Genomic DNA, 13,675 nt, shown 5'->3' with positions numbered 1-13,675 from the left:
AAAAGGGAACGCTGCTCAAGAAGAGAAAGGAAGAGAGGCTGGGCAGTCTGGAGGAAAAGCGAGGAGGGAGAGCATTGATGAAACAACATTCAGCAACCAAACAGCCTTCCATGGCATCAAATATGAAAAGGTTTTGCTCTTCAAGGGAAAGAAAAGCTAGAAACATTAAATATTCATGAGTGCCAGGTGTGGGCTCAGAAAGATCTTTTTTCCACTCACTCTGACCAGGAGAAGGGAGGAAATGAAATGGCCTAGTCTGCGGGCATCCAAGGAGGGAAACAATGCTCACACAATGGTTCCCTGCTGATCACCCACGCCCTTGAGCAAGGGCTAGAGAAGGGTGCTCGATGGTACCTCGAAGGCAGGGCTGCTTCTGGTAAGATATCCCGCAGGAGCAAAGCCACAGGTGCATTCACCACTCAAACACAGCAGGAGACGGGGGAAAGTATGTACAGGGAGGAGAAATGGTGGGAAGGCGAGAGAAATGCCCAGAAGTGACCATCAGAAGGAAGAACAGGGCTGAGCAAAGCCTCTGAGCTCCCTCCGTGCTTCAGAAGAAGTAAATCGTCTGTCTCACCCTGGTGGCACCCAGAGGCCCTTCCTGACAAATTCAGCAGACACCACAATGACCCCAGCTCCCTCCCGACACTCGCCATCAGCCCTGATTAGCCTGGCTACCGCAGCTAAGCCGACTCGTCTGCCCCGAGCCCGCCCCGGGGGGAGCGCGGCGGGGCCGAGCGGGCTGGGCCGGGCCGGGCCGGGCTGGGGTAGGCTGGGCCGGGCAGGGCCGGACTGGGCTGGGCTGGGCTGGGCTGGGCCGGGCAGGGCCGGGGTAGGCTGGGCCGGGCAGGGCCGGGCAGGGCCGGGCAGGGATGGGCTGGGCTGGGCTGGGCTGGGCCGGGCCGGGCTGGAGGCGAGCCCCGGGCAGCCGGGCCCGCGTTGCGCGGAGCTGTGCCCGCCACCGCCGGTGACAGCAGCGCTGTCACTTCGCCCTCTTTCCCTCTGCCTTCTCCCGAGCGCCAGGACAGCTGAGCTGATTCACTCGCTGGCGCTAATCCCCCTGTGATACGAACGGGGCACTGGCTGAGGAGGGGTGAGAAACCCTGCTCTTTCTCACCTCGGAGGCTTTCAGTCCGCCCCAGCTGTAGCGGGAGGGACAGAGCCAACGCGTGTGAAGTCAAAAGGAGATTTGAGGCAATCATTCCCTCGCTTGGGGTAAAGCAATGCAGGAGAACATAATTCTCAACACACATCTCACCTGCACAGTGGACCAAGCTACCAGTTGTCATTTTAACTGGAACAAAACCAAATCTCCTTCCCGTCAGCACTTGTGACTGTAGCTGGCAGGACATTTTGCAGAATGCAGAAACTGAAGTGTCATTATGTCCCTTAGCCAGGCTGCTTGTCCAAGCGTGCCTTCTTTCCTTCCTCCCCTGCCCCAGGACACATGGCAGTCCATCCAGCTAGCATGGGGTTGGCAGGATTCTCCTGTGCATGCTCCTTTATGGAAATTTTCAGAACCGAGGAACCATTCCAGCAGATAGATTGTGCAGAAAGTACACACAGAGAGACGTGTGCCTTCTTCTTTTCTTTTAATTTTGCAGCCAACCCCTGTAGTTAAAATAATCTCAGTTTGTGTGCACAGTGCAAGCTGGTGCTCCAACTTGTGGCCATCCTCACTGATCTCCTGCTGACCTGAGGCTAGCTGTCATTTCACACATTGCACTCATAAACATCAGCTCCAGTTTGGGCCAAACACTACCAAGAGACACCAATCTGCTGTGGGTCCAACAGCAGACACACTGCCAAGCTGACCTATACTATAACCCACAGCTTCCCTCGCCATGCAGATCTTCTCTCTTTGATGCATTCCTTCCAACTGAGGCCTCTTCTGCAATCAACACATGCAAGCTAAAGGAGTTCAGCTGGAAGAGCCAACATGCAGCTCCAGGTGCTTTGTCCTCAAGCTGCAAAGCCAGCCTCACTCACACTGCAAACCATCACTGCCTGCTTTGTACCAAGCAAGAGAGACAGCGTGTCTGTGGAAAGACTGGTCCAGTTGAGAGACAGTATGAGGTACTGAAAAACCTTAAGCCAGTTTTGCTGCTAAGGAAAAGCTGCCCCAGACTCAGTGGGCTCATTCAGAGAAAAGCAAATTCTTCCCATCAGTGTCTTTGTCAGGTTCTGGGTGAGATTGTAGGGTACATTGAGAGCTGGGGGTTTAGCACTTGCAGATGATAAGCGTGATCTGTAGCTCAGGAGCACTGCTCAGTTCCTCACCAAATCCCCACTCTTGCCTTACTGACAACCAAAGCCTTTTAGCATCCCTGACTGGCTCAGGCACCTCATCCTACACAGCCTGTTGATGACATTACCTCAAATTATCTTTGTCACTCCCCAGTGTAACCACAGAAGAGATCAAAACATGACATTTCCAGGACTTACAAACCTTCAGCCAGTATGGAGAGCTGTTGTTCATTTTCTCAGTAGCATGGGCATACCAGTCCTCATCTTCATACAATGACTTCCCTTAGAATACTAAGGTTTAAACATTAAGTGCCCCTAGTCCTTACCTTCAAGGTACTTCTCAGCTTAAGCCTGAGGTAGCCAAAAGAGAGGCAAACTCCAGAAAAAAACTTTTTGGCCAGAGCTTCACCCTGCTGGAACAGAGCTTTCCAGACTAGGTTTACAGTACAGTCATATAAGAAGGAAAAAAAATCTCTCTAAGCTTGCTCCAAGGCTCTAGAAACAATTCCCTTGGATTCAGGGACTAACACAGACCTCACCACTTTTCAGTCAGAGAGCAAGACACAGACCAGGTCAGGTCATGAGCATGAAAAAGGAAAGTAAGAGGGGAAGACAAATGCATCACTTAAAACACCTCCCAACAGGCGTTCAGCTAAAACAACCGCCGAAAAGAGAGTGCCAGTGAAACCAGAGATAAGCTCTTTTCCTTGGAGGGGAAGAGGAGCAAATAAACACACAGGCACTGCAGAGCCCCAGTGCTCAGCAGGCTGCCAAAGGGGGCTCAGGTGGTGCTGCCAGGTGATGTGAAGAAGCAAGCTCAGAAGTGAAGCCTCCTAATTGCAGACCCGACCCCACGGCTGCAGTGGCTTCAAGAAAGAGAGCAGAGCAAAATCCAGAGCATTTACCTTGACACCTAAATGCTGACATTTCTGAAGAGAGAGTGGCCACAGTCCAAGCTTTTCTGTCATCCAAAAAGAAGGAGACACCCAAGCTCTGCAGCAGGCTGCACCTTATGATGGATGCTGTAAGCCCAACTAAGTTTCACAGATAACAACCAAAAACTCCTCCTCCACAAGCAGTCACATTCAGTACGTGCCACCTCAGCATGGTTGGTAGCCACATAATCTGTGACATGAGCACAAACGCATGCAGGCAAAGGTCCCAGTCAGTAGCCCCCTTCTTCACTGTCTTGCCATTATCCCCTTGCAAGCTTTGGACTGTTAAGCAACCTTGTCTTGGAAAGTGATGACAGGTGTCAGATTATTTCTTAGAGAGGTGTCTCTCTGGGGGATTACTGTCATTCTGTTCTTTTTTGTAATACTGAACATCTAATAAGCAACACCTACTACCACCTGCTACAGTAGTTCATTCACTGATCATCTCATTTTTTTCCCCATTTATCACTGCAGTGATGACTGCATTCACTTTTAGTGAAGAGTCTATTAAAAATATACAGTGCCAGCTTTTCTTTCAGAATGGCAGGAGCCATCTAACACCAGGGACAAAAGTCAACTCCAGCGCTGTGGCTGCGAGCCACTTGCCTCCATTCCATAAATATCCTTAAGCTCTTTACACATCTCTAGTGCTAAGTGAGACAGAATAATGCAAAATATTATGTAAAACAGCATTAATGCAGCTTCTGGGTAAGATTTTACAGGGCTAATTTCCTCTTGCTGTCACTAGCATGAATCACGTTTCTTTCTACTGCAGGCAATGACATGACATGACGTGAAATGAGAGTGAGCAGGAGAATCGGTCCCAAAATACACCAAGATAGAGAAATTTAAGGTTATGATTATAAATTGCCTTGCCCACACACACAAAGTTTAATTTGCATTAGTGTAATGTGACAGTATCATTCACCCCATAATACACTGTCATTATGGCTCACATTTCCATGGTATCCATTGCTTGATAGGTCCCATGGGACAGATTTTGCAAAACAGCTCAGCTCCCATTTAGGCAGCAAAATACATGGCTGGGCTTTCGTGATTGCTGTGTACACTGGAGGCTGAGCTTGTTTGAACAGGCAGCAGAATTGTCACAATGGGAGCTGTGAGGTACTAAGCATTTTTTAAAATTCTGGCTCTGCAGGTTCCCCTACAGGAGAAGGGAGAAATAAAGATTCCATCAAAGGTTTCTATGACTGGTTTCTGTAATGTTTTGGTTTGGTTTTTTCCAGGCTTGCTTTACTTTCAGTAACACAAATTCTAAGTGTTGTTACAGACTCTTGAGATTTTTATCATCAGTCTTTAGATGCATGGCAGAAACCTTCAGGTGGGAAATCTTGCTATGACTTGAAAATCTCAGATTACAGAAAAAAAAAAAAAGGAGAGAAGTTTTTATTCCCCACTAGTATGGGTGGGAAAAAAAAAAAATATGAATCACAGATATAAAGGTCTGGAAGCCACAGGAAAAAAAAAAAATTATAATCTGTGATTGTTTTTCGTTTTTCAAATCTCCTGGCTTTAAAGCCATCTGAAAAACCTACAAGCCGACAATTAGTGACTTTTGAATACTTGCTAATAATCCTGAAATGAAGTGGACTGGTTCAGAGAAGGAAATATTACTTTCTCTCATGACCTGTGACAACGAAAAATAGGAAATAATCAATGTATCGTACAAAACAAAGCATTTCCAGGTCTCTATTTCCTGCATTTCAGTGTTTCAGCTCCTTGCCATGATGCTACATTAACAAAGGAATAGAATTTTCATTATTTTTTGGGGTTTTTCTCCAAAATTTACTTTGATTGCTGAGTTAAACACCTGGAAATACACTGCACACTTGTAATCCGCATGAGAAACAGCACTGAGATCAGACAAGTGAATAAAACTGTAGCCTGTCCTCAGTGACTGAAGACTTAAATTAAGTACAGGAAAAAATTGTTTACTGTGAGTTGTGAGGCACTGGAACATCCAGAGAAATTGTGGATGCCTCATCCTTGGCAGTGCTCAGGGCCAGGCTGAATGGGGCTCTGAGGAACCTGCTCTAGTGGGAGGTGTCCCTGATCTTTAAGGTCCCTTCCAACCCAAACCATTCCAGGCTTCTATGAGGGCTTCCTGCAGCACTGCAAAACATGGGTCTGGTTATAGACCAGTTGGTTTGTTAAAAAGAGAAGCATGGATTTGCAAACCCATCCAGCATATTTGTGAGTCAATAGATCTTCTTTATACCATCTTTGACTTTGTATCAGTTTTGATTTCCTCCCCACCACTTCTCTGCATTATCCTACACACAGAGGTGCATCAGGTCTTTGTGTGCTGTGCCTGGCAAACCCTCCACTTGCCTCCTGTGCATTTCTCTTTCCAGCCCCCTGATTCTCTGCTCTCATCTCTACTGATCTTCATTCTGCTCTGCTCCCCTTCACACGGTTTCCCTTTATCCTGAGCGTGCCCATCTAATTTAGGGCTTGACTTGATAAAGAGCTGCACATACAAGGATAATGCAGCTCTGAGAACAATTCCATCTCTGATCTGTCCCCCAGAGGAAGCTGGCAGCTTCACCTTTCAATACATTTCAATCACACAGCCTGATTAGGGAGTGAACAGGGCTTTGTGACCTCTTAACTTTTTCATACAGGTGCTGCCAGAGAACATCACTCTTGTGCCCTTACTAACCTGCTCAGGCTGTATGTGGATAAATCTGTGTGTATACACATTAGCACAAGTTTGAGAGTGTGGTTTGTTTGTCACTGAGGTGTGATAATAAGTATTTACAGAGCACATCATACAAAGAACTGTGAGTTGGGTAAGTTTAAATATTTGGAAAAATCAACAGGATCTGAGTTTCAGCTATTGCTTCACAAATAGAGCTGGGGGGGGAATTTACTTCTGAAAGAGTCATTTGGAAGAGTACATTTCTGAAAGGGAATCAGTTTTGGAAGAGAAGAAGCAAGTCCTCTTGCAAAAACACTGAAGCATCTGAAGCAAAGACCCCATGGGGGGCACTTAGAAGAGGAATTTCATAATCCGTTTGCATTTCCAACTGCTAGGGCAGGACCGTGCCTGTCAAATGTGCTTGGTTTTTGTCTGATCTAGCTGTAAACGAGACTGTTTTACAGCCTCATATATCTCAGTCAGGAGCTCATTTCACACACGCTCATCAGTGAAATTAGTTCTTCAAAAACACATTTAGAGAAGTAAATGTCATCACTTTTCCCCCATGCCAAGTGCGGGGTTCGTAGCCAGCTTACTCTGTTTTAGGCACTGTTACAGTGCCAAGCACAGGTACCTTGGTGTGGAATACTGATTCAAAGCAGCCATATGCAGGTTAAACATCTGCTTTTCCCATTTCAGCACTCAGATGGTTCAGATTATTTTTATTTTGGGGCTTTGGTCTAGTGAGATGAGTGCAGAGGTGGGAGTTAGGACATGTCAGTTGTACTCCTGAGTCTGCTGGTGACACTCACTGGGTCCCACTAACCTGGTGTGAAACATAAGAAAGACTAAAAATAACAAGCCATCATTTATATCTTTGAGATCCATAGAGGAAAGAGAGAAAACTCCAATCTATTTGGACCCATGGAGCTACTATAATTACAATCATTAAAAAAGAAAAATTGAACTAGATCAAGATTTTTTTATACACGGCACTTGTACTAGGAAAAAACCTGCTATTTGATTGAAATAAAAACACTGCAGTAGTCATTAAAACTTAGCAAAAAGAAAAGGAGGACAAGAAGAGAGAAAAGCATTCTTATACGAGAATGGCATGATTAAGGATTTCTGATTTTTAGACTTTTTTGTCAGGATCCAGTGTAAGAAAAAACATTAAATGAAACAAACCTTCTAAAATTAGGCAGCATAAATCTGTATTAAAAAGGATGGGGAAAAATTATTTTTGTTCTGGCTGAAAAAAACACATTTAGAAAAAGCAGAACTTCTCACAAACCCGAAATTTTATTTCCTGCACACCAAATAATAAGCATATAACGTTATTTTTCTAGTACCTATAATTCCACATTAATATTTCTGTACTTACAGACAGAGTATTAACACGTATGTATACTTTCTACTCTGTCAAGTTGCTTTGCAACAGATTCCTTCACTTGCATACAGTGTACCCAGCTGAAGAAATCTGTTTCCAAATGATGAATCAGCTACTAAATTGTAAGTGGAAACTGGAAGACATCACACATAATGCAAGGGCTCTTCTTTGCATAAGGCCAATGTGACAAGAAAGAGTAAAATGAAGAAACACTTCCTTCTTCAATGTCAAAAAAACTTAATAAAAGAAGAGCAAGAAATTCAAATTATCAGAAACGATCACAGATTCACTGCTCAAAAGCAAGCAAAAATAGAACAAAACTAGCCTCTCTCCCCAAAGCTTGTGCCTTGCCTTGAGAAGAAGCAACAAATAAAGAGCCAGCACAAAGAGCAATATTTCACCAGCAACCTGCAACACAATCACAAAAAGATAACAACAAATGGATGTGGAATTTCACCCCAAGACAGGAGAAAGACGTGGCCAGAGCAGAAGGCAGCTACCTCTGACAGAGACCTGGAGGGTATTTTTTTACTCTTTACACTGATTCAGTGACTTGCAGGGCTTGTCACACCAACTCATTGCCATGGAATTGAATCCCATGGCAATAGGACCAGACCAGTCTCTGACTTTTCATTTCCTGCATTTTCAAACATGACCCCAAAAGGCAGAGCTCCTGGGGTTATAGTCAGGAATGCAAGAATAAGAGGGAATGTTACTGAAGGTGTGGTACATATCACAAGACCGGGGTGCTTCATGTTTTCTCTAGCACGCTCCACATGGAATGATCAGGCAGGGCAGAACCCCAGACTGCTGCAGACAGGAAATCTGAAATGGTCAGTAGCACATCCTGCTGAGAACTGCAAGAAATGCAGTCAACTGCTGATAACTGGTGGCTAAAGATCAGCTCTAACCCCAAAGGAGGTTTGAAATCCAGAAGTGTCTCCATGTGAGTTCTCACAGAATGGTTTGGTGTGGAAGGGACGTTGAAGATCATCTACATCCAACCTCCCTGCCATGGACAAGAGCACCTTCCACCAGTCCAATCCCCCAAGCCCCATTCAAACTGACCCTGAACACTTCCAAGGATGGGAAAATCCCATTGGAAAATCCCATTTTACTTCCTTTACTTGCACAGTGCCACTTCCTGTGGCAGTGAGTTTTGCAGCCTAACTACAAACTGGGTAGAAACTGTCTTTCTCAATGGACATTTACCACCTTTTGGTTACACTGGTTGTCCCTTTCTTCTTCTGTCATGATTCAGAGAGGCTTTACATCCTTACATGCATCCTTTGTACCACAGATAATGAATAAATAGAATTTGACAGCTCTTTGTGGGATATTGTTTCAAAGCCTCAGGAGTGTCACTGTGAGGAAGGGCTTTCAGTAGTTTCATGCTGCAGATGAGCACACGTTAGCAGAATTTAGACACATCCAATTTGGGAATTTGGGCATTTAAGCTTCAGCCTTGCCCACCTGCTAAGAATATAAAATAAGTTCATTTAACTTTTTACTCTGCCATGTTGCTACTGTTTCCTTAGAAATTCCTTCTGAATTCCCTCTCTTCTAATTTTCTGTTATTGCCTTTGTTTTTTTCTTCATGTACTATAAAATTTTTCTCAAACTTCTCCAGAAATTTCTCACATAAGTATGTGGACTTTTCAAACACTGGCAGGTTAGTAGAGTTCTTTGGGCACTAAATAATTTACCTGACAGATCATTTCCATTCATGTTCTAATCAGTCAGGTTCCTAATAATTTTGTCCATTCTCCTGATAATAAACTGCCATTATTTAGTCCACAGAGCCAGACTCCCCTGTGGAAATCAGACTCTACCTAGGTGTCCATGTGGAAGCCTTTGAAATGCCCAAGGTGAACACTGGGCCCCCCTGTCCCACCACAGCCTTTTGAACTTGGCTGAATATCTGCCTTGGAATCAACCACCCCCACTCCTTGCCTCTCCCCAGACATCTCACACTCCCAGCCATGACCTCAATCTCCCTCTACCTCCTGCTGTCCTATTTCCCACTTTCTTTGGTAGCACCTGCAACACTTCCAGCTTGGTATCATCAGCACATCTCACTAATAGACTTTCCTCTTGTTTCAGATTAGTAATGAAGAACTTTAAAAAGACATTAAAAAAAGATTTGTGGCCAAAAGTCCCATTAATTATGTTTGTTGTAGCCCACGAGGCACCTTCTTCTAATAGAGCTCACTTCCATTTATCACAAACCTTTGTTTACAGCCTCTTCTCTAGTTTTCAGCCCTCAAGTCAATGCTTCCTCTCCTAGGGAATCCTGTTTCTTTCTTTTTTTTTTTTTTTGTTTTAATTAATGGCAGGATGTCTTTCTTCCAAAACACTCTCTGCATATAACCACAGATTTATGTAGCAAGAAAAATACATAAAGGTTTAACCACAGAGTGGAAATTAAAACAACATCAATTTCATACAGGTATAGTTCTACATTGATGAAAAGAGCAAACAGGCAGTGTCAGGGCAGGGACAGCCAGGAAAAATTCAATGGCATCTGCTCAGCAAAGGTCAGGAAAAATGATGGAAAGCCTCTCTGGTGCCTCTGCATGGATGGAGCAGGTCAGTTTTGACGTGGCTCACACTGTTCCTCCCTGGGGCAGCTCTGGCTTTTCCAGGAAATAAACAGGACTAATAGAAAGCCTTAAGTTTCTGCCAGGCAAGCTCTCTTCCTGACCACCTTTGTCCAGCAATTAAAATGGCAGACACTTGTAAGAGTTAAGTGAATGTCATTCCAGATGTTTCCATTTGCCTCCAAGGTTGTCTACCCTGATAACAGGGATCAGTCTCTCCAAGCAGTCTTTGGGCACGCCTGATGAAGTGGGGAGGAAAGGAGGCTGCACAGAGTGAGGATGGTGCTGCTCTCACATGGCTGCCCATACCTTCCTGGAAGGGGTGGGTCTGCCATGCACAGCCTCCAGGCCACCCCCTCACAGAAAAGTGATGCCTTAAGTTTTAGCTTTCATATTTTCTAGATTCTGTACTGCTGCCTCAGTGTGTAACTCTGAACATTATATAAAGTGTTAGCCAGTTCTCTTCACAGGGCAGTTAGACAAAGCAATCCTTTTCCAGCCTGAGACCCAAGGACACCATTGCAGCCTCAGGCCCAGAAAGTGTAAACAGCAGCAAATTGAGGAGAACAGTCTGGGAGGATGGGACTTCATAACCTGAAGCTGAAATTGGACAATTAACCCCAACATGTAAATGGACCAAAACTTATAAAAGTGTGAAACCTTGTGACCAGGGGTCCATCTTGGGTGGAGCCATGGCCGGGCTCTTGCACTGCCCAAGGTGTATCCTTTGAGGGCCTTTTAATAAATACCTGCTTTATTCCTTTAACTCTGTCTAGCCTCTGCTCCAGGTAGCCTCAGAAGGCATCAACCCCAGGACCAGGGGTGGTTCCCAGTCCTCTCCTCTCTGGAGAAGGACCAGAGAGATGGATGCAGACTGGGGGGGTTGTTTTGCTGACCGTGAATAGCCAAAAGCTTCTCCTGAACCTCATCTTTATCATCCCATGATGGACCTGTCACATTCCTGGCTGTTCTCTCAGTGCTCCAACCAGTGGCTCTTTTGTCTGGTCCCCTTCTGCCATGTTGGGCACACAGGACTGTGCCTCAGTTTCTCTTCTAAACCTTGCAGCACCTTCTGTTCAAGGCTATTGCTCAAAGATAAAAGTACATCCAGGAAGAGGGACAAGATCCTCTTTTACATGAAGCCAGGGTCTCTGAAATCCACCTTCACAGCATATTCAAGAAGTAGGTGACACCATGAAAATTACTTTGGCACAAGGGAAAACATATGATGGAGATTAGGGGGTCAACTGTGCAAACTTTCTCAGGTCTGGAAAAGAAAAAGCATCTGAAAAAGCATCTGAGTTTGAGAGAAGGATTAGGTGAGCTCTGGCAAGGTCTTAGCCACTGCAGACAGCCTGACCAGGGAGATTATGGAGAACAGCGAAGAGACATCCTGCCATGTAAGACTGAAAAACTTGCAGGAGAAATGCCTGAAGTCTCCCAGGGCTGACACATCTGGGCTTGGGCACAGCCCTGGCAGCCCCAGGCCTGGCTCATACACACACAGCAACTCACAGAGCGGATAGCTGGCACAAAAGAGAGAATACAAAGCACAAGGTGAGGAGGAAAAAAAACAAAAGAGTCAGTGCTAAGTGTCCCTAACCTATAATGGCATGAACATTTTTCAGATGGGAGGATCTGGAAGGTCTTGTGAAAGCCTGAGCAAACTAATTCTCCCTGATTCCTGAAGCTCATCCTTCTCCAGACCTCACACACAGGCCTTTTTGAGGCTACAGGCATCATTAAACCTGTGATGTCTTTCAGTAAGAGAAAGAAAAACCCCTTCCATTTCCTGCACATTGTTCACCTTCGGTTCTGAAGTTCCATTGACATGGCCATGCACAAAGGATGGCCAGGGCGGATACGCTGGGAGACTGTTGTTTTCCTGCCCATCCAACACCACCTCTGGGCCCTGTGATGAGGAAAAGCCTGCACACATCCCACAGAAGCCTCTATTCACTTTGTACCTGCTGGGACACCAGCAGCACAGGCAGCCTTGTGGATCGTGTGCTGCCCACGAGCGGAGCTGGGAGGGGTGAGAGGGGAGCGCGACTTACTGGGCACGCGGTTGATCGCCTTCAGGGGTCTCAGCACACGGACAGTACGGATTGCAGACAGGTTAATGTTCTGGAGATCCAGGGAGTACTCCACCATCCTGCAGGAGGGGAAAGAGAGGGAGAGAGTGAGAGAGAAAAGAGAGAAAAAGAAAGTTTAAAAGAATCCAGAATTTTGGCTTGAGCCACAGGTTTATCATTTCTTCATTGAAGAGTTTCTGGAAGTTATGTGGATGAAGCCTGAGCTTCATCCTGGCCCTTCTGGCCCCTGCACGCAAGGCCAGCAGGACAGGAGCCATGTGGCCAGTTTTGTTGGGAGTTACCTGCAGCACAGCAGGGTGCTCCCTGTGCTCCCCTCATCTCCCACTGCAGGGTGTGGTCTCGGGAGGCAGCTTCAGCTAAACCTGCTTTCTCTCACACAGAAATAAACCCTCTCACTTAAAGCACTAACTGCTTTGACTAAGTGGAAAGCCTTCCCCTGTGGCTGTGAATCACTCCTTTTTGACACCGACCAAAAGGAGAAAAGCCTAATTTTAGGACATATGCTAGACCTTAGCTCTCCTAACCCAACAACATGTGCTGGAAATAACCTCTAAGTGCAAATAGGTGTGACTCATGCATTGGCTTTGCTGCAAGAGCAGCAGGTGCAGGTGACAAAAAGTGACCTGGCCCAGCGTTCTCTCCTTGCCCAGTATGGCAAATGTCTTGTCTCTTTAAAAGCACGGCAGGAAATCATTATCATGATAATTTGATAATTATAATGATATAATGATAATCCTGGCTAGAAAATTCCACCTGAGGACCTCAAATCATCTTTCCCGGACATGTTTTCATGAACAGAGATGCATGAGGCCTCCAGGAAGACATGGGCTGTTGTCAGCAGCTTCCCTTGGGTAACTCTGGTCTGCACATGGGATCAAGAGGGTGACAAAACTGGCAGGTGAAATAGCAGCAGAGTCAGGACAGGAACTGCTTCTACTGAATCTCTTCTCAGATATGAATAATGAAACTACAAAAAGTTCCCTTTTCCTTGGCCTTTTAACAAGACTGAGGAGACAGGAAGGGATTGGGGGGACGGGCTTTTGTTACTGCACCCTTTCTCAGAACAAAACCATAATTTTTACAGAAAGACCCACAAGTCAACCAAAAGTTTACCCAAATCCCCCTGACCAGGTATCGCTGAGAATTAAATGAGAGCTTAAGTGAGACACTGAGAGGAAAATGGGGTACAGCCAGTCTGTACAAAATAACCAGGGAGAGGCATTGAGTGAAATGGAGCAGTGGACTGATCCTTCTACAGATTACCCTCCATTCAAGAGGACCTTGAAGAGCTAATGCCTGGTTATCTGTCTACACCTTTCACAAAGGGGACTTGTCAGAGTGATAGATTTTCAAACACTATGGGGTAAACTTGTCGAAGTGTTGTGATTATCCTCTCTCATGCTCTCTTTCTTTCTCTCCCTCATTCCTTTCAGTCTGTTCTCTCCTGCACTTTTAGGGTAATTGCATGAAATAATTCTGCCTCTGAAATGCAGTGGCATTCATTTACCTCCCTGGAGCTGTCAGTTCCACATATACCAAGTGCAGAAGAAGAGACAAGGGATTTCATGCAGATAATCAAAATATTCCCACGCCCAAAAAAAAGCCCCGACCCCAAACCAAGCAGAAATGTTCAACCTGCCTACAGAAAGATTTAGTGACAGACAGAGGCTTAGGATGCAGTCAGATGAAAGGAGGAGGAATGCACCGAGATAAAAACGCGTGGAGATGACTCCAGGACATCCCTG

At 45.6% G+C, this 13,675-nt stretch overlaps 1 protein-coding gene across 1 annotated transcript in view; it reads right to left on the bottom strand.

Annotated features, from left to right (window-relative positions):
- CACNA1I (calcium voltage-gated channel subunit alpha1 I) overlaps positions 1-13,675 on the bottom strand; it is a 147,900-nt gene that overhangs the window by 53,234 nt on the left and 80,991 nt on the right. Inside the window, exon 4 of the mRNA XM_059847875.1 lies at positions 11,892-11,989. Within this exon, the coding sequence (XP_059703858.1) occupies positions 11,892-11,989 (98 nt within the window). The remainder of the gene's footprint in view (positions 1-11,891; positions 11,990-13,675) is intronic.

Source organism: Haemorhous mexicanus, chromosome 5 (genome assembly GCF_027477595.1).
Source record: "Haemorhous mexicanus isolate bHaeMex1 chromosome 5, bHaeMex1.pri, whole genome shotgun sequence".
NCBI lineage: Eukaryota > Metazoa > Chordata > Aves > Passeriformes > Fringillidae > Haemorhous > Haemorhous mexicanus.
This window is presented reverse-complemented; position numbering and strand designations above follow the sequence as displayed.